At 45.8% G+C, this 22,055-nt stretch overlaps 1 protein-coding gene across 1 annotated transcript in view; it reads left to right on the forward strand.

Annotated features, from left to right (window-relative positions):
- LOC140719006 (putative uncharacterized protein C19orf81) overlaps positions 1-22,055 on the forward strand; it is a 66,239-nt gene that overhangs the window by 30,316 nt on the left and 13,868 nt on the right. Inside the window, exon 3 of the mRNA XM_073033315.1 lies at positions 20,464-20,569. Coding sequence (XP_072889416.1) covers positions 20,464-20,569 — 106 coding nt within the window. The remainder of the gene's footprint in view (positions 1-20,463; positions 20,570-22,055) is intronic.

Below are 22,055 nucleotides of genomic sequence, written 5' to 3' on the forward strand. Positions count from 1 at the left end.
CACTCCACCTTCACCTTAGCTCCCGCCACATTTCAAAAACTGGCTCTCTACTCAATGTTGATAAATACAATACTGCGGAAAAATCTGAAGCACCCGAGGTATACAGCATAAGATTTTTGCACAGTACCGTAGGTTTAAGGTGAAAGGGGTAAGTTTAAAGGAGATATGTGGGGCAAGTTGGCATTTACATAGTGTGGTGGGCGCCTGGATCAAGCTGCCGGGGAGGTGGTGGAAGAAGGTATGATAGCAGTGTTTAGATTTTATTCCATATCTGTACTTTAACCTCTAACTTTATTTTTATTTAATTCTTTATTCTTTATAGTTGTCAAACACTGTTGTCTTTCTTATTTCATGTCATGCCCTGACCAACACACGGAGCAAATTCCTAATACCCAAGACCTTAAGAAATAGGAGCAGAATTAGGCCATTTGGCCCATCGAATCTGTTCTGCCATTTCACCGTGGCTGATCCATCAGCCCCAAACTCCTGCCTCCTCCCCATATCCCTTCGTGCCCTGACCAATCAAACTCTGCCTTAAATGTACCCAATGACTTGGCCTCCACAGCCACCGGTGGCAACAAAGTCCACAGACTGACCACTCTTGGGGTAAAGAAATTCCTCCCCATCTCCAGTTTTAAAAAGGCGCCCCTCTATTCTGCAGCTGGGTTCTCTGTTCTTGGACTCCCGCAGTGCATGGCTGACTTGATTTGTCGCAAATGATGCACTTCACTGTGTGTTTTGATGTTTCAATGCACGAGAGACAAAGCTCATCTTTCATCTTTAATCTGAGCAGGCAGAGAATGGAGTGATATAGACAGAGTAAAGGCATTACGATTAGTTAGATTGGCATCATGGTCAGCACAGACATAGTGGGCCAAATGGCCTGCCTTAGTACTGTACTGTACTGTTCTACATTTCTATGTTGCAGTGAAATTAGGATAAATGATAGTTACTGAGGCAACAGACTCAAAGACATGACTTAATGGTATTATTTAAATGTTTTAAAAAGTTTGAAAAGAGTTTAAGCAACTTAAACTCCTCTGACCCCAAAAATGAATATACCACTAGCTTTTGAATATTACCACTATTAATAAAAGCCAACATGACTGCCACTGATTTTTCTGTCTTACCCGCAACTTGTCATTTGAAATTCGAGGAACAGCAAATGCTGGAGATCTGAGCTAAAAAGAGCAAGTGCTGGAAATACTCAAGAGGTCAGGCAGCATCTGTGGAGAGAGAATCTATTAACATTTCAGGGACCCTTCATTAGAAATGGGGAAAGAGAGCAAAGCAGTTCGTTCTCAGTGGCAGAGGTGTTGAGGGAGGGAAGGGGCAGGAATATCCCCTGATAGGGTGAGTCGAAGTAACTTACCGGGGAAGTTAAGTGTCAGAATTCCCTGTGCAGTGCGTTGCTAGTGGTGATGTAGCGGAACGTGACTCTATTCATGAACAAAGAAAGAGTGAGCCAAAGCAATAGCAAAGTCCGCACAAGATTTGCATTTGGAGTGCTGGGATCATTCTTGGGCCCTGTATCATCATGATAGCGTAGCGGTCAGTGCGACACTATTACAGCTCGGAGTTCAACTCCAGCGCCGCCTGTGAGGAGTCCGTATGTTCGTTCTCCCTGTGAACGCACAGGTTTCCTCCCATTGCTCAAAGACTTCCTGGTTAGTAGGATTAATTGGTCATTGTAATTGGTCCTGCGATTAGGTTAGTGTTAACCAGCTGGGTTGCTGGGCCTGTTCCATGCTGTGTCTCTAATCAAACAAATCAATAACCAACTAACTAACCAAATAAGTGGAATGAGCATTGGAGAGGGCCACGAGAATTATCCCAGGAATAAAAGGGTTAACAGACAAAGAGTGGTTGCTGCCTGAACTCACTGGAGTTTAGAAGGATGAGAGGAAATCACGTTACAACCTCCTGGGTACTGAAAGAGCTGGATAGAGTGGACCTGTAGAGGACGTCTCCAGATTCGGGAGAGTTTAGGACCAAGGGCACGGCCTCAGAATAAAGGGTCGTCCCTTTAAACAGAGGTGAGGAGGAATTTTCTTTAGCCGGAGGGTAGCGAGACTGTGAAGTTCATTGCCACAGACGGCTGTGCGAGGCAAGTCATTTAAGGTAGAAATTGATAGGTAAGGGGGTTAAATGTTACAGGGAGAATGGTGTTGGGGAAAAAAATCAGCCGCCATTGAATGGTTCGGGCAGAGTCGATGGGCTGAATGGCCTAATTCTGCTCCGCTATCTTGTAGTCCCTTTTAATTTCTAGTCCCTGCTGCTGGGTTTTCCTCCAGATTTGATAAGAGTGAAAAACACAGGGCGTGGGATGCGTTTGATGCTGCAGTTGCCATCGGAAACGCACTCTGCTGGTTCTGAGTTCATCGCCTGTGTCCAACAGTCGAGATTAAAAGATTAGCTTTACTTATCGCTTGTTCGTTGAACCATCGAGAAATAGTCATCTCTATCAATGATCTGGATGATAATGTGGTAATGTGGATGATAAGAGGCCAGCACCACTGCTCAGTACTAGAGGACATGGCTTTAAGGTAAGGGGAGGGAAGTTCAAGGGGGATATTAGAGGAAGGTTCTTTACTCGGAGAGTGGTTGGTGCGTGGAATGCACTGCCTGAGTCAGTGGTGGAGGCAGATACACTAGTGAAGTTTAAGAGACAGGTATATGGAGGAATTTAAGGTGGGGGGTTATATGGGAGGCAGGGTTTGAGGGTCAGCACAACATTGTGGGCCGAAGGGCCTGTAATGTGCTGTACTATTCTATGTCCTATGTAAACCGAATCAGCAAATTTGCAGATGACATCGAGATCGGGGTGTAGTGAACAGCGAGGAAGGCTATGAAAGCTTGCAGCTGGATCCGGATCAGACAGAAAAAAGGGCTGGAAAATGGCAGATGGAATTCCATGCAGCTGAGTGTAAGGTGTTGCAATTTGGAAGGGCAGACCGGGGAGGATTTACGCAGTGAAGGGAGGGAACCGAGGAGTGTGGTAGGACAGATGGATCAGCAAATACAGATCCATGGTTCCTTGAAAATGGTGTCACAGTTAAATAGAGTCGTAAAGAAAGCTTTTGGCACATTGGCCTCTTGTGCCAAGATGAGACCATCCTCAGGGTGGAAGAGCAACATCTTATATTCCCTCTGGGTAGCCTCCAACCCAAATGGCATGAATATCGATTTCTCCTTACAGGTAAAACATTCCCTCACCTTCTCCTTTTCTATTTCCCACTCTGGTCTTTTACCTCTTCTCAACAGCCTATCACTTCCCCCTCTTTCCCTTTCTCGTATGATCCACTCTCCTCTCCTATCAGGTTCCTTCTTCTCTAGCCTTTGACCTTTCCCACCCACTTAGCTTCACCTATCAGCTCCCAGCTAGCCTCCTTCCCCTCCCCCCCTCCTTTTTATTGCGCTGTCTTCGCTCGGCCTGAAATGTCGACTGTTTATTCATTTCCACAGACCCCGCTGAGTTCCTCCAGCATTTCGTGTGTGTTGCTTTGGATTTCCACTGTCTGCAGATGGGATGATGGGACAGGAGATGGGATGTTATGTTGAAGTTGTATAAGACATTGGTGAGGCCTAAAGGCTGACTTATACTTCTGCGTAGGCTCTATGCCGTAGCCTATGCCGTTGTGAGCATTTATACTTGTGAGTGGGTGTGTCTGCCTCGTTCCGCAATTCACTGCCAAAGTGCCAGTTGGCGCTGGGGTTTCGATGCCACTGTGTTGAATTTCTTTGTGTACTTCACACAATGGCGACTGAAACTGAGCGCACCATGTTGGAGTTGGAGCTAATAAATGTCGAACGAGAATTACTTTTATTCAATTTTACTGCAACGCAGAAAAGAGAGAAGACGCCGGAGGAGGTGGTGTGTGTCGCCATTGAACGGATTGAGGCAGGAGGAGGGTGAATTTTCTGTGCTTGTCCGGCCACTGAGAGACATGGACGAGGAAATGCGTTTCAAATATTTTCAGGTGTTCGCAGGTAGATTTGACAACTCACGTTCATTTCTCTTAATTTGAAAATGGCGGAGAAGAAGAAGCGACAGGAAACACGATGCTACCAAGCGGACCAGTCGCAGTTGTTGCGGTCTGCGTCGCCGCAACACGAAGTTACATTTTTGGGGAGGTGCGCATCAGGCTACGGTGTACCTACGGCGTAGATTCGACGCAGAAGTATAAATTGGCCTTAATTTGGAGCATTGTGTGCAGTTTTGGACACCCACAGGAAAGGTGTCAATATAATTGAAAGAGTGAAGAGAAAGTTTACAATAATGTTGCCCAGACTTGAGGACCTGAGTTAGCAGGAAAGGTTGGATAGGTTAGGACTTTATTCCCTGGAGCAGAGGAGAATGAGGAGAGATTTAATAGAGATATACAAAATTATGAGGGGTATAGATAGGGTAAATGCAAGCAGGCCTTTTCCACTGAGGTTGGGTGAGACTAGAACTAGAGGTCATGGTTTAAGGGTGAAAGGTGAAATGTTTCAGGGGATTATGAGGGGGAGCTTCTGATGCACCATCAATAACTCTCGGAGACGTGAGGCGAGATATAGGCTTTTATTCGCTGGAAGAGAGCAGTCAGCAGCAAGAGATCACCACACGACATCCTGGAGCCTGAGGGAGGAGCAGTGCCTCCAATCGCCTTTATACAGGGGTCTGTGGGAGGAGCCACGGGAGCAGTCAGCGGGGGGCATGTCCAGACAGGTATATGTAGTTCACCACAGCTTCTTCACTCAGAGGGTGGCATAAGTGTGAAACGAGCTCCAGTGGAACTAGAGGATGTGAGTGCGATTTCAACTTTTTGGAGAAATTTGGATAGGTACATGGATGGGAGAGTTATGGAGGGCTATGGTCCCATTCATGGCAATGGGACTAAGCAGAATAATAGTTCAGCATGGACTAGTTGGGCCAAAGGGCCTATTGTAATACTCTATGACTCTACGTGTTATTTGTGCCAATGACAAATACAGTCCAAAGACACGCCTTACTGTGCCGCCCATTTCAGTTAAACACCTTGCCCCAGCAGTAAACACTGCCATTTGCCCCGGTAGTCAATTCCGCCAGAGTCTTTAATACTGAGACCTCTGTGATGGCAACGGCTTTGACTGGCTGGTATGGGTGTTTAAACTGTACCTCGTTGGAGTTTATCAGTGGAGAGAGACATAATTATCACTTATCAGCTTCAGACTGAAAGTTACATAAATCATAGAGATTAAAACAGTATAGCACAAGATCAGGCCCTTTGACCCATAATGGCTGTGCTAAACATGATGCCTAATTAAATTAAATCCCTTCTGCCTCCACATTATCCATACCCTATCCATACCACATTATCCATATCCATATCTGTGTGTATATCTAATGGCTTCTTAAATTCCCCTTTCATATCTGCTTTCACCACCACCCCAGCCAGCACATTCCAGGAGCCACCTACCACTCTGTGTGAAATATATACACTTTCCGCACATCTCCCTTCAACTTAAATGCCTGCCCTCTAGTACTTGACATGTCTACCCTGAGGAGAAGATTCTGACTGCCAATGCTTCTCTGAGGTCTTGCCCTCTGCCTCCACAGCTCCAGTGAAAACAACCAAAGTTTGCCCAACCACTCGTTGTAGCTCTGATTCAGACTGCATCCTGGCGAATCTCTTCCGCACCCTCTCCACTGGCTCAGCGTTCTTCCCATAAGCGGCGGTGCCCAGAACTGCACACCGTACCCCAAGTGTGTCCTCAGCAAAGTTCTATACCGCTGCCACACGCCTTCCTGGCACTCTTGCTCTCCGGATGAAAGCAAGCCCGCCAAATGCCTGCTTTAGTACCGTATCTGCCCGCGTGGCCTTGTGGCGTCTTCTCACAGGACAGTGGAGCCGCCGCAGAGCACCGCAAGAGGTGACCCTGGGAGGGAGCAGGGAGAGGGGTGCCGATGAACGATCGTGGCTCATAACGCCGACTGCTTATTCCCCTCCAGACACGCTGCCTGACCTGCCGGTTTCCTCGGGCGTTCTTGTGTGTGCGTCGCTCAACGTCTCCAGCATCTGCAGGATCTTTTGTGCTTAAAACAAAGAAGCTGCAAAGGGTTGCAAGCTCTGCCAGCGCTATCGTGGTCACTTGCCAAAATCAGAATCAGGTTTATTATCACTGACAAACCGTATCTTGTGAAATTTGTTGTTTCGTGGCAGCAGTACAGTACCATCCATTAAAAAAATTACAATGGAGAACAAATTTTTTTGGAAGTGCTGTTTCCTCGGGGTTTTTTTTGTTTTTGATAGACGGCTTGAAGCCGAACACAAATTTAATTTTAGACCACTTGTATCATGTAGGAATTTAGAGAAACAAGAAATTAACTTTTATTGAATATAAATTAGCATAACAGTGCTAATGCTTTGCAAAAGTTCAACTAAGCTAAAAATGTTTTGTTGACGATTTTCATTCATACTCAGTGTCCGAGGGTTCTCACTTAAGTGTCCAACAATAATCAGCCAGCATTAATGGATTCCAGTCGCCCTGAAACTGTTTCTCCATGACCGCAATGTCCTGGTGAAACCTGTCACCGTGCTCGTCACTGACAGCGCCAAGATTTGCAGGAAGGAAGTCGAAATGGGAATGCAGAAAATGAATCTTTAGTGACATGTTGCACCTCATGGTTTTGTGTGCAGTTGTCAACCAGCTGCATGTAGTTCAACAATAAGACCGTAAGATATAGGAGCAGAATTAGGCCATTTGGCCCATCAAATCTGCTCCGCCATTTCATCATGGCTGATCCAAGTTTCCTCTCGGACACAATTTCCTGCCTTTTCCCCGTATCCCTTCATGCCCTGACCAATCGAGAATTTATCAACCTCTGCTTTAAATATACCCAATGACTTTGCCTCCACAGTCACCTGTGGCAATGAATTCCACAGATTCACCACTCTCTGGCTAAAGAAATTCCTCCTCATCTCTGTTCTAAAAGGACACCCCTCTACCCTGAGGCAGTGTCCTCTGGTCTTAGACTCTCCCTCCATAGGAAACATCCTCGCCACTTCCACCCTATCAAGGCCTTTCACCATTCGATAAGTTTCAATAAGGTCAACCCTCATTCTTCGGAATTCCAGTGAATACAGCCCCAGAGCCGTCAAAAGCTCTTCTTGTGACAAGCTGATCAACCCTGGAATCATTGTCATGAACCTCCTTTGAACCCTCTCCATTTTCAGCACATCCTTTCTAAGATAAGGGGCCCAAACCTGCTCACAATACTCTGTGAGGCCTCACCAGTGCTTTATAAAGTCTCAATATTATATCCTTGGTTTTATATTCTAGTCCTCTTGAAATGAATGCTAACATTGCATTTGCCTTCCTCACCACAGACTCAACCTGCAAATTAACCTCTGGGGGTTAATTAACCTGCACAAGGACTCCCAAATCCCTTTGCATTTCAGGTTTTTTTTGTATTTCCTCTCCATTTAGAAAATAGTCAACCCTTTCATTTCCTCTACCAAAGTGCATGACCGTACACTTCCCAACGCTATATTCCATTTGCCATTTCTTCGCCCAGATTCTTCTAATCTGGCTAAGTCCTTTTGTAGTCTCTCTACTTCCTCAAAACTACCTACCCCTCCACCTACCTTCATTTCGTCTGCAAATTTTGCAACAAAGCCATTAAGCCCATCATCCAGATCATTGACATATAACATGAGAAGAATTGGTCCCAACACCACAGGGGAACACCACTAGTTACCAGCAGCCAGGTTAACTATATTCTAAATTGACAGAAAATACAAAAAAACTGAGGTACAAAGGGATTCCTTTCTTCCTACTCTTTGCCTCCTGCCAATCAGCCACTGCTTTATCCATGCTAGAATCTTTCCTGTAATACCATGGGCTTGTAGCTTGATAAGCAACCTCATGTATGGCACCTTGTCAAAGGCCTTCTGAAGATCCAAATATACAACATCAACAAATTCTCCTTTGTTCATCGGCTTGCTATTTCTTCAAAGAATTCCAACAAATTTGTCAGGCAAGATTTTCCCTTAAGGAAACCATGCTGACTTCAGTTTATTTTATCAAGAGCCCCCAAGAACCCTGAGACCTCATCCTTAAGAAGCCAATATCTTTCTAACCACTGAGGTCAGACTAACAGTTCCCTTTCTTCTGCCTTTCTTCCTTCTTCAAGAGTGGAGTGACATTTACAATTTTCCAGCCTTCCGGAACCATTCCAGAATCTAGAGATTCTTGAAAGGTCATTACTAATACCTCCACAATCTCTTCTGCCACCTCTTTCAGAACCCTGGGCGTGTACACCACCTGGTCCAGGTGACTTATCTACCTTCAGACCTTCAGTTTCCCAAAGACCTTCTCTCTAGTAATGGCAACTTCACACACTTCATTCTCCAACAACAGAAACTTCCACCATACTGCTAGTGTCTTCCACAGTGAAGACTGATGCAAAATACTTATTCAGTTCATCTACTATTTCATTGTCCCCCATTACTACCTCTCCCGCATCATTTTCCAGTGGTCTGATATCCACTCCCAACTCTCTGTTACACGTTATGTATCTGAAGAAACTTTTGGTATCTTCTTTAATATTATTGGCTAGCTTACTCTCGTGTTCCATCATTACCTTCTTAATGACCTTTGTAGTTGCCCTCGGTTGGTTTTTAAAAGCTTCCCAATCCTCTAACTTCCCACTAATTTTTTGCTCTATTATATGACCCCTCTTTGGCTTTTATTCAGCTTGAACGTCTGTTGTCAGCCACAATTAGAATCATCTTTTCTTTAGAATACTTCTTCCTCTTTGGGATGTATATATCCTGTTCCTTCCAAAATTGCTTCCAGATATTCCAGCCATTGCTGCTCTGCCGTCATCCCTGCCAGTGTTCTTTTCCAATCAATTCTGGCCAACTCCTCACTCATGCCTCTGTAATTCCCTTTTCTCCACTGTAATACTGAGACATCTAACTTCAGCTTCTTCTGAAATTTCAGGGCGAATTTGATTATATTGTGATCACTTTTCCCCTAAGGGTTCTCTTATCATAAGCTCTCTAATCAATTCATTGCACAACTCCCAATCCAGAGTAGTTGATCCCCTAGTGGGGGCTCAACCATGAGCTGCTCTAAAAATCCATCTCATAGGCACTCTAGAAATTCCCCTGTCATTCAGCACCAACCTGATTTTCCCAGTCTACATGCATATTGAAGTCCCTCATGACTATTGTAACTTTGCCCTTTTGTTATCCATTTCTATCTCCTGTTGTAATTTTTAGACCACATCCTTACTACTGTTTGGGGGTCTGTATACAACTTCCATCAAGAAAAATTTCAACAACATCCTTGAATACTTCCCATGCAATTTTCTCTGGTCCCACTAGAAGTTCTTCAAATTGCCTGTTGTTGATGACCTGTTTGATTTGTCGTCCAAAAAAAAATCTTCCTTAATCTTTGCATAATTATTCTGACCTGAATCGTGATTTGAAATAAATATAGGTAATTTTTTTTTTTAATGGTTTCTGATAGGAAAATTTCTGGAGATTTTCATGATCAGTGGCCCAAAATCCATAAGATGTAGCCAAAGTATTCAGAAAGTAAAATCTTTGTGGTCCAGTGTTATTATAAGTTACAATAATAAATATTTTAAAAAGCAGTACAACAAGAGGACAAAGGTGAGGTGGTATTCATGGGTTCATGGACTGTTCCAAAATCTCATGGTTGATACCCCCCAGCATCAAGGACACCATCAAAGCTCGATGCTTCGAAAAGGCAGGCCTCACCATTCAGGACATGCTTTCTTCTCATTTCTACCGTCGGGGGGGAAGCTACAGGAGCCTGAAGATACACAACCAGCATTTTAGGAATAGCTTCTTCCCCTCCACTGACATTGTTCCTGTTCCTGTACTGTTCTGCATTCTATTCTCGGTTTAGGATTGTTTAATGTCACTCCCAGTACACAAGTGTAAAGGAGAACAAACTGATTATGATTCTGTGTCTGATGCAGCCCTCAAAAATACAGTGAGATAAAGAACACAATAATACACATCGTCATTGTCATGTGCTGTGTCACATGATGTAGGTGATCATGGTCTTTCCATGACCATGATTGCTCTTGGCAAATTTTTCTACAGAAGTGGTTTGCCATTGTCTTCTTCTGGGCAGTGTCTTTACTAGATGGGTGACCCCAGCCATTATCAATACTCTTCGGAGATTGTCCGCCTGGCGTCAGTGGTCACATAACCAGGAATTGTGATGTGCACCGTCTGCTCATACGACCATCCACCACCTGCTCCAGTGGCTTCCCATGATCCTGATCGGGGGGGCTAAGCAGATGCTACACCTTGCCCAAGGGTGGCCTGCAGGTTAGTGAAGGGAAGGGGCACCCTACCCCCTCCTTTGGGAGAAACATATCTCCACCCCATCATCAAAAAACTTACAGTATATATAAAGATTGATTGTATGTTCATAAAGTGATGTTCTGTATGTGAGACTGGGCTCAGGTCACTGATCCTATGACTAAATTAATTTGAAAGTCCACTGTCTGGATATTCAGTAATGCTTCAAAAATTTCTCTGGAGATGGGTGACTAAATCAATGTGTAGAATTTATCACCTAATGTTAAACAGCACTGCCTAGCATGCATGATACTTAACGGGTGCCTGACAGCCATTTGCACTGCATGTGCCTTGCCCACTGGTGGAAAGTTAATTCTGTTGGTGGCCCCGGTGAAACCATTTTATCTGATGTAGACACAGATGGCGAAGGGCGAGGCAGATTTTCTGCACTTGCATTTAAAGAAAAACTTGCATTGTCTGAGGTGTGAATCAAAGTTCAAATTAATTTGTCATCAAAATACATATATGTCATCATATTTCAGATTCATTTTCTTGTGGGCATACTCAATAAATCCAATAATCATAATAGACTCAATGAAGGACCACACCCGACAGGGTGGACAACCAGTGTGCAAAAGACAGAAAACTGTGCAAATACTTGCTAAATACATAGATAGATAAATAAATAAATAAGCAAGCAAGCCATAAATATCGAGAACATGAGGTGAAGAGTCCTTGAGAGTAAGTCCATAGGTTGTGGAAGAGTTCAGTGATGGGGCAAGTGAGGTTATTCCTTTTGGTTCAAGAGCCTAATGGTTGAGGGGTAATAACTGTTCCAAAACCTGGTGGTGTGGGTCCTGAGGCTCCTGTACCTTCTTCCTGATGGCAGCAGCGAGAAGAGAGCATGTCCTGGGTGGTGGGGGCCCCTGATGATGGACGCTGTTTTCCTGCCACAACATTTCATGTAGATGTGCTTGGTGGTCGGGAGGGCTTTACCCGTGATGGACTGGGCCGTATCCATGACTTTTGGCTGGATCGTCAGCAGCCTACCTGTGATATTCCGTGTGTCAGGGTGAGGTTATTGTCATGTGCATAACTACAGGGAGTTACAGGACAATGAAAAGCTTACTTGTAACAGCATCACAACTATGCAGGCACAGAAATGATGGCTGTTTATTCTCACCAAGTGGGCAATATACGCACAGCACAAATGGCTGGCAGGCATCCATTAGATATTATGCATGCTGGGCAGTGCTGGTTAACAGTAAACTTGGCATTCAATATTATCAACCCCTCAAAACTAATCAATAGTCCTTAATACCTCCATGTGTGACCGGATCCTTGATTTCCTCACTTGCAGACCCCAGTCAGTTCAGATTGGCAACAGCATCCCCTCCACAATCTCCACCAGCACAGGTGCATCACAGGGCTGTGTGCTCAGTCCCCGCTCTACTCTGCTCGCTTTACGCTTACGACTGTGAGGCTAAGCACAGCTCCAAAGCCACATTCAAGTTTGCTGACAACGCCACTGTCGTTGGCCAAATCACAGGTGGTGATGAGTCAGCGGACAGGAGGGAGGTTGAAAATCTGGCTGAGAGGTGCCACCACAACAACCTCTCACACAATGCCAGCAAGACCAAGGAGCCAATTATTAACTTCAGGAGGAGAAAAGCAAAGGTCCGTAAGCCAGTCCTCATCAGTGGATCGGAGGTGGTGAGGGTCAGTAACTTCAAATTCCCCTGTGTTATCATTCCAGAGGACCTCTCCTGGACCCAGCACGTAAGCGTAGTAACAAAAAAGTCACTGCAGCCCCTCTACTTCCTTAGAAATTTGCAAAAATTCGGTATCTCATCTGAAGCTGTGACAAAGCTCAATGAAGTGTAGAGTATATTGACTGGCTGCATCACTGCCCGGTATGGAAACACCAATACCCTTGACTGGAAAAGCCTACAAGAAAGTAGTGGATACAGCCCAGCCCCTACAAGGAATGCTGTCGCAGGAAAGCAGCATCCATTATCAAGGACCCACACCATCTGGGCCTCTCTCCTTGCTGTTGGCATCAGGAAGGAGGCACAGGAGCCTCAGCTGAGGAACAGTTACTATCCCTCAACCAGTGTGGATAACTTCACTCAACTTCACACCCCAATACTGAGCTGTTCCCACAACATATGGACTCGCTTTCAAGGACCCTTCATCTCCTGTTCTCGATATTTATTGGTTATTTATTTATTGCCTGCTGAGAAAGCTGAAGAGATTTGGCCTGTCCCCTAAAACCCTCACTAATTTTTATAGGTGCACCGTAGAAAGCATTCTTCTAGGGTGCATCACAACCTGGTATGGAAGTTGTCCTATCCAAGACCGGAAGAAGCTGCAGAAGATTGTGAACATAGCCCAGCACATCACACAAACCAATCTTCCATCCTTGGACTCAGTTTACACCGCATGCTGTCGGAGCAGTGCTGCCAGGATAATCAAGGACATGACCCACCCAGCCAACACACTTTTTGTCCCTCTTCCCTGTGGGAGAAGGTTCAGGAGCTTGAAGATTCGTACGGCCAGATTTGGGAACAGCTTCTTTCCAACTGTGATAAGACTGCTGAACGGATCCTGACCCGGATCTGGGCCGTACCTTCCAAATATCCAGACCTGACTAGCACTACCTTACTTTCCCTTCTCTATTTTCTAATTATGATTCATAATTTAAATTTTTATTACATTTACTTCGATTTGTACTTCAGGGAGCGTGAAGCGCAGAAACAAATATCACTGTGATGATTGTACGCTCTAGTATCAATTGTTTGGTGACAATAAAGTATTTCTATTTATTTATTATTATTATTTTGTTTGTGTTTTTATTGTTTATTTGTATTTACTCTAAATGCCCACAAGAAAACGCACCTCAGGGTGGTAAATGGTGACCTATATGTACTTTGATAATAAATTTACTTTGAACTTTGGTAGATGCTGTTGGAGTTCCTTCAGCATTTTTTTTTAAGTCCATCATTTGCTGCCCTCTGGTGTTGACACACAGATCTGCAGGCTCTGCATTTCAATCCTCTTGTATGAAGATCACGGGCATCAGAAGCCAGAAGAGGCCATTCGTTTCTCTGAGCATGTCCCTCTTCCCATCGAGACCATGGCTGATCGACCCCCGCCCCATGTCCCTGCACCGTTCCCACCAACCTTCAAATCTCTAATATCTGGAAATCTGTCAAGCTGCGTTCTGAATCAGAATCAGTTTCATAATCACTGGCACATGTCATAAAATGTGTTGTTTTGGGGCAGTGGTGCAGTGCAAGACGTTAAAAACGATTGTAAGTTACAGTAAGTAAATAAATAAATTGTGCAAAAAGTGGAATGGTGAGGTCGTGTCCATGTAATCATGGACTGTTCAGAAATCTGATGGTAGAGGGGAAGAAACTGTTCCCAAAATGTTGAGTGTGTGGCTTTAGGCTCCTGTACCTGCTTCCTGCTGGTAGTAATGAGAAGCGGGCATGTCCTGGGGTGATGGGGGGTGGGCCCTTAATGATGGATACGGTTTTCTTAAGGTGGCAGCTTTTGAAGGTGTCCTCGATGGTGCAGAGGTTTGTATATGTGATGAAGCTGGCTGATTCTTCCATCCTCTGCAGGAAACGATTCAAACCCTTGACGCCCCCTCATCAATCCCACCCCACTATTCTCTAAGATCAAGGATGACTTGAATGTGACTTCAACTCAACACTCCCATCTCGACCCAGTAAACTGTCACACCCCTCTCCTGTCCCAGTACACTACCTCGCTTCTCAAAGATTTCATAAATCTTCACTCTGCCGGCTGAGGACAGGAGCTCCAAAGACTTAACACCCTCTGAGAGAAAACACCCACCTCTGTCTTAAATGGGTGATCACTTCTCTTTAGATAGTGACCTCCATTTCAACATCTGAGGGAGGAATTAGTACTGGTTAATTGCGAGTGGGATTAGAATTGGGTTTGCAAATGAGATTGGGATTGGAACTAGAATTGAAATAATTGGTTTATTACTGCCACATGTAACACGATACAGTGAAAAGCTTGACTTGCATACTGTCCATACAGATCAGATCATTGCACAGTGTATTCAGGTAGAACAAGGTAAAACATTAACAATGCAGGATTTACGTACAAACACGCTGGATGAACTCAGCAGGTCGCGCAGCGTCCGTGGAAACGAGCAGTCAACGTTTCGGGCCGAGACCCTTCATCAGACTGAAGAAGGAGGGGGCAGGGGCCCTATAAAGAAGGTGTGGGGAGGGGGAAAGGTGCCAGGTGAAAAACCAATCAGAGGAAAGATCAAGGGGTGGGGGAAGGGAAGCAGGGAGGGGATAGGCCGGAGAGGTGAAGGAGGAATGTAAAGAAGGAAGCACCTGGCACCTTCCACCCTCCCCCCACCTTCTTTAAAGGGCCCCTGCCCCCTCCCTCTTCAGTCCTGACAAAGGGTCTCGGCCCGAAACGTCGACTGCTCCTTTCAACGGATGCTGCCCGACCCGCTGAGTTCATCCAGCTTGTTTGCACGTGTTGCTTTGACCACAGCATCTGCAGTGTACCTTGTGTTAACAAAGCAGAATTGTTGTGGGTTGGAGGCTTGCGTGCCTCAACGACCCAGAGTGCTCTGCTGGCTGGAGTCAGGGCGGGGTCACCTACACCAAGCAGGTCAAAGGGTAGAGGACAGACTAGGAGCGGTCCACCAGTCCTCCCGGCTCGGGGTTACAGCTCAGGGCTGACAAACCTGACTGCTAAAACAAAAATGTTACAGAAACAGTAATGGAGTCTCCACCCGAGACTTGCATGACTGACAGTCGTGAAAACTGAGAGGAGGCTAACACAGTGAACACCGCCAGGGACGGAGGACCTTCATTGCTGCCCTAAACGCCAGCGGAGTAACGGGCGGGGCTGATGTACAATTAACTTCGCAGAGAAATGATAAAGTGCAAGATTATAACAGGTTCGATTGTCAGGTGAAGTGTCGGTTTTATTGTACCAGGATCTGCGGAGGTAGAAACAGGCCTGGTGCTTAAGGTCTAAGTATTTGATACTTGGATCTCAGCACTCAGTGTTTGCAATGCTTGATTTTTACGTCCGCGGTCCTGTTGATGGGTCTTGGCCTGAAACGTCGACTGTACTCTTCTCCATTGGCCTGCTGTGCTCCTCCAGCGTTTTGTGTGTGTTGCTTGGATTTCCAGGATCTGCCGATTTTCTCTGCTTAACTTTTAGTGTCTGGTTCTAAATCCCCCCATGAGGTGAAACACCCTCTCCATGCCCACACTGTTCAGGCTCTCCAGGGCCTTAAAAGTGGGGTGAAGATTGACCCCAAATTCCTTAGCTCCAAGCCCTGTGACGTGTCTATTAGGTCACAGAAGACCTCACACTCTTGGCTGACATCATAAAGGTTGTGGGGGGGGGGGGGGTTGGGTGTAAGGAGGGCAGGAGGTCGGGAAGTGGGGGTGGGGAGTCCAGAGAAGGCAGTGAGGTGGGGTGAAACCTTGTATCTCAGGGGTGACCTTACTGGAAGGTACAAGACTCTTGACAGGGCTGGACAGGGCAGATGGAGGGCTGAGGTGTCTACAATCGGGGAGGGATGGGTTCCTGTCTCAGGAGAAACAGCCAGGCAGGACTGAGATCTTGAGGAACTTTATCACCCAGGTCGTGAGTCTTCAAAATTCTCTCCACAGAGGGCTGCAGAGGCCAAGTCACTGAATATATTTTGGGAATCAATGGTGCCATAGTGCCCTTTGGCCCATCAAGTCCATGCTGACCTGATCTATTGCTTAATCCTGTCTACCAACATGCGGACCACAGCCCTCTATACCCCTGCCATCCAAACTTCCCCTGCGTGTTCTATGTTCTAAATGTTACAATTGCGCCCGCACCGCTACTATTTCCGCTGAGAGCGCGTTCCACACACATCACCCTCCGAGGGAAGAACTGGAGCCTTTGGATTATTCACAGAGTTGAGGGGTTAGAACACAGAGAGGCTTTATAAGGCGTTGGTCAGGCCACACTTGGGGTATTGAGAATAGTTTTGAGCCCAGTATCTGAGTTGGATATGCTAGCATTGGAGAGGGTCCAGAGGAAGTTTACGAGAATGATCCCTGGAATGAAAGAGAACCTCTTGATGGCTCTGGGCTTGTACTCACTGGAGTTTAGAAGGGGGGGGGGGGAGTCTAATTGAAACCTATAGAATATTAAATAGCCTAGACAGAGTGGATGTGGAAAGGATTTTTCCTATAGTGGGGAGTCTAGGAGCAAAGGGCAGAATCCTCAGAGTATAAGGATGTACCTTTTGAATGGAGATGAGGAGGAATTTATTTAGCCAGAGGGTAGTGAATCTCATTGCCAGAGACAATTGTGGAGGCCAAGTCATTGGGTTTATTTAAAGCGGAGGTTGATAGATTCTTGATTAGTAAGGATGTGAAAGGTCACAGGGAGAAGGCAGGAGAATGGGATTGAGAGGGATAATAAATCAGCCATGATGGAATGGCAGAGCAGACCCGATGGGCCGAATGGCCTAATTCCGCTCCTATGTCTTATAGCACTGAGGTGGGAGATCATCCATGTTACCAAGTGATGGAGCAGGTAGGATGGACAGAATGGCCCCAGCCCTCTTTCTATTTCTTATACCCGTATCATCTTTGACCTCATAGCAGCGAAGGGGGTTATATCAGGTCGGAGCGTCCACCGGCTCAGCTACACTGCCCCCTATCCCCCCCCCCCCCCCCAGCGGGCTCTGGTCCATTCGACAGGAGAGTTGTTCCTTTAACAAAGCAGGAAGAAGCATGTCCGAGACGGAGTCCTGTCACTGTCCTGGTGAGTGCACCTTCCCGTCTCCTGCGCCTGATATCGGCCTTCCAGGTACCAGCTACCTTGCATAGTCACTCTCTCACCTAGATGGGGTCAGTTGTGCTGTGAGGATTACATTCCTTGACTTCTCTAGTGCCTTTAACACCATCCAGCCCAAGATCTTAAGGCACAAACTAACGGAGATGGGAGTAGACTCTCACATGGTGGATTGGATAGTGGACTACTTGACAGATAGACCTCAGTATGTGCGGTTGGGAGACTGTAGGTCTGACACGGTGGTCAGCAGCACAGGAGCGCCGCAGGGAACCGTACTCTCTCCGGTCCTGTTCACCCTGTACACATCAGACTTCCAATATAACTCGGAGTCCTGCCATGTGCAGAAGTTCGCTGATGACACGGCCATAGTGGGGTGTGTCAGGAATGGACAGGAGGAGGAGTATAGGAAACTGATACAGGACTTTGTGATATGGTGCAACTCAAACTACCTGCGTCTCAATATCACCAAGACCAAGGAGATGGTGGTGGACTTTAGGAGATCTAGGCCTCATATGGAGCCAGTGATCATTAATGGAGAATGTGTGGAGCAGGTTAAGACCTACAAGTATCTGGGAGTACAGTTAGACGAGAAGCTAGACTGGACTGCCAACACAGATGCCTTGTGCAGGAAGGCACAGAGTTGACTGTACTTCCTTAGAAGGTTGGCGTCATTCAATGTCTGTAGTGAGATGCTGAAGATGTTCTATAGGTCAGTTGTGGAGAGCGCCCTCTTCTTTGTGGTGGCGTGTTGGGGAGGAAGCATTAAGAAGAGGGACGCCTCACGTCTTAATAAGCTGGTAAGGAAGGCGGGCTCTGTCGTGGGCAAAGTACTGGAGAGTTTAACATCGGTAGCTGAGCGAAGGGTGCTGAGTAGGCTACGGTCAATTATGGAAAACTCTGAACATCCTCTACATAGCATCATCCAGAGACAGAGAAGTAGTTTCAGCGACAGGTTACTATCGATGCAATGCTTCTCAGACAGGATGAAGAGGTCAATACTCCCCAATGCCATTAGGCTTTACAATTCAACCGCCAGGACTTAATAACTTTTTAAAAGCTATTATTAATGCTTTTTGAGATAGTGATTTAGATGCATATCATATTTTTTTACTGAGTTAAGTATTGTATGTAATTAGTTTTGCTACAACAAGTGTATGGGACATTGGAAAAAAAGTTGAATTTCCCCATGGGGATGAATAAAGTATCTATCTATCTATCTATCTATCTATCTATCTATCTATCTAGTCTCCCAGTATCCCAACCATTCCCCACTTCAGGCAGCTGGGAGGCTGGACCCCTGAAGCAGGAGATCACTATGCATCACAGAAAACAGGCCCTTCGGCCCAGCTCATCCATACAGTCCAAGTTGGCTCTGCCTAACTGAGCTAGCCTCATTTGGCCCATATACTTTTAACCAAGGATTACCCCTTGGTAATAATAATCAGTCAGGCACAGAGAGAATAGGTATTTAGTGCCAAATACCTTTATTGGATCAACTAAAAAGCATGTGAATTTACTCAACCGAATACCTGTGTGCACACGTACTATGTTTTCCTGACTCTCCACAAACAGTCAAAGAATAGAAAAGGTGATACTCTGGAAAGGAATCTACACTCCGATGCGGGGTCCTCTGCGTTCACGATGGTTGGTCTTGGGAGAACTGTCACCATGTGAGCCCCCAAAATAATCTAATTTTATACTTTTCCTTATCAGGTGATGTTGGCTTAAGGTCATCTGACTGACCTGTGTCAGCCTCCCATTGAATGTAGCCCAGGGCAACAAGGAACGTGGTTCTATGGTCTTCACCTTCAGCTTTGTGCCTTAGCTGACTTCTTTTGCTCTATTCAACTCTGACTGGTTCAAACCAGTTAAACCGGCTCACCCGGACACTGGGTCTAATGAGATTACCGATTGCTTCTTCAAGTCTGACATTTTTTTTACACAATAACCAGCTTACAGGAGAATGCTCTCAGATTTAGCAGATCATTAGCATGAATTCCCTGTGCCCATATTCAACTGCTCTGATTAAGCATCGGTTCATCGAACAGTTCACAAAATAGCGGCTGCCAGGACAGTCTCACAAAATGGCCGCCTCCATTCCTGTTCATTGATTGCCGTTCTTTCTGGCCAACAAGACCGTAAGGTATAGAAGCCAAATTAGGCCGTTAAACTGCTCGAGTCTGTTCCATTATTCAATTATGGCTGATTCTTTTCAACCCTATTCACCCCATAACCTTTAACTTCGTCTTACCAATCAAGAACCTATCAGTCACTGTTTTAAATATCCCCAATGACTTGGCCTCCACAACTGTGGCAATAAATTCCACAGGTTTACCACCGTCTGGCTAAATCCTTCCTCATCTCTATTCTAAAGGGATGTCCTTCTATCTAAGGCTGTAACCCCTGGTCTTAGACTCTCTCAGAATAGGAAACATCCTCTCGACATCAACTCTATCCATGGTAGGTTCACTGAGCAACCCCCTTATTATTCTAAACTCCAGTGATTAAAGACACAGAGGCATCAAACACTTCTCACACATCAAGACTTTCACTCCTGGGATCATTCTTGTAAATTTCCTTTTCATCCTCTCCAGGGCCAGCTCATCTTTCCTTGGATATGGGGCTAAAACTGTTACAATGCTCCAAATGCAGTCTGACCAAAGCCTTATAAAGCCTCAGTAGTACATGCTTGCTTTTATATTCCAGTCCTCTCATTTTCCTCCCCTACTGCCAACTTAGTCTTCAATTTAACCCTTCCAGTCCAAATTTTTAAAAATTGTTATTGTACGCATTTCTACCACTTCTGGTGGCAGGTAATTCCATACTCCCACCATCCTCTGCATGAAGATGTTGCTGCTCAGCACCCTTTAAAATCTCACACCTTTCACCTTAAACCTACATCCCCTGGTCTTGATTCCAAAACCCTGGGAATAAAGATGAAAGGTAATCTTTATTTGTCACATGTACATAGAATCACACAGTGAAATGTATCATTTGCGTCAACGACCAACCCGGTCCGAGAATAAGCTGGGGGCAGCCCACGAGCGTCACCATATTGCCGGCCCACAACTTACTAATCCCAACCCGTACATCTTTGGAATGTGGGAGGACACTGGAGCCGCTGGGGGAATCCCAAGCATTCCACGGGGATTTCACCATCTGTAAATCCGCTGATGACACCACTGTTGTTGGCGAATCTCACATGGTGATGATGAGGCGTATGTGAACGAGATTATTGGGGTGACGCATACTTGGTAAACTTTGCGGACAACATTGAGGATTTGATTTGTCTTTCTCCCAGATAAAGAGTCTTCGGAACAGGAGGGAACATCAGTAGGGAGCTACAATCTACTCTCTGAAACAATTAATGCCACAAAGACCGGACGCTCAACTATCTTCAAGTCAGCGTAGGTACATAGAACATCCACAATTAACGTCCCTGCTGGAAGGTACAACTTATTCCATGAACCACAAGCAATCCGAGCGCAGGGGAACGAAAATCCAGTCATAGTCTAACACAACATCCAGGGTTTCAAACCATCCTGCCCTCAGAGAACTCCCGGAGAGGAAGTGACAGGTATCAGTCAGTGCACCAATCTTTCCGTAAGTGAGCGGGACTAAAGAGACACTGGTCAGTGTACAGATCGCTCTCTGAGAGGAAGGGAGAGGCATCGGCCAGTGTACCGATCACCCCAGCCCCCCAAACAGAAAGGGACTGAGAGATTCAGGTTAATGTAAAGATACTGCCCTGAAACAGAGGAACTGAGAGACACTGTTCAGTAGAGAGGGACTGAGAGACACTGGTCAGTGTACAGAAATTATCTCTCAGGAAAGCGAGATTGAGACGCACCGGTCAGTGTACAGATGTCCCCCCCCCCCACCCCCGAGGGAGAGGAGCCGAGAGATACCAGTTGGTGTTCAAATCTCCCCCTGAAAGCGAGGGACTGAGAGACACTGGTCAGTACACAGACCTGCCCCTGAGAGACAGGGACAGAGAGACACCAGTTGGTGTACAAATCTCCCCCTGAAAGAGAGGGACTGAGAGACACTGGTCAGTACACAGATCTGCCCCTGAGAGACAGGGACAGAGAGACACCAGTTGGTGTACAAATCTCCCCCTGAAAGAGAGGGACTGAGAGACACTGGTCAGTACATAGATCTCTTCCTGAGAGACAGGGACTAAGAAACACCAGTTATTTTACTCTAAAGCCCTTTAAATTTTTTTTCTCCAAGAGTATGATCTGCTCTCCGGGAATGAGACAAGGCAGTTGACAGAAGTTAATGTAGGGGAATCCTTCGCATCCGGTGATCACAATGCCATTAGTTTCAAGGTAAATATGTAAGGAGATCGGTCTGGTCCACAGATTGAGATTCCACATTGGAGAACCATAGAACCATAGAACACTACAGCACAGTACAGGCCCTTCAGCCCTCCATGTTGTGTTGACCCATATAATCCTTTAAAAAAGTACCTCTCTTCTCGTCGGCCGGTCCACATACTGTGTCAGGAATCCCTCTTGAACACACCTGACAAACTCAGCCCCATCTACCCCCCTTGCACTCAGGAGGTGCCAGTCCATATGAGGGAAGTTGAAATCACCCATAACTACTACCCTGTATTTCCTGCGCCGTTCTAAAATCTGCGGGCTTATCTGCTCCTCGGTGTCCCGAAAGGCCAGTTCTGGCAGTATCGGAAAGGATCTGGTAATTGCATATTGGGACAGGCTGTTTTCTGGCAAAGGTAAGTGGAAGGCCTGCAAAAGCTTGTAGGAATAAAAGGTGAAGATAACAGGTTCAGGGAAGCTTGGTTTTCAAGAGATATGGAGGCCCCGGTTAAGAAAAGAAAAAAGGGGTGCATAGCAGGTAGGAACAAACGATCTGTTTATAGTGTAC

This window comes from Hemitrygon akajei, chromosome 31, assembly GCF_048418815.1.
Source record: "Hemitrygon akajei chromosome 31, sHemAka1.3, whole genome shotgun sequence".
NCBI lineage: Eukaryota > Metazoa > Chordata > Chondrichthyes > Myliobatiformes > Dasyatidae > Hemitrygon > Hemitrygon akajei.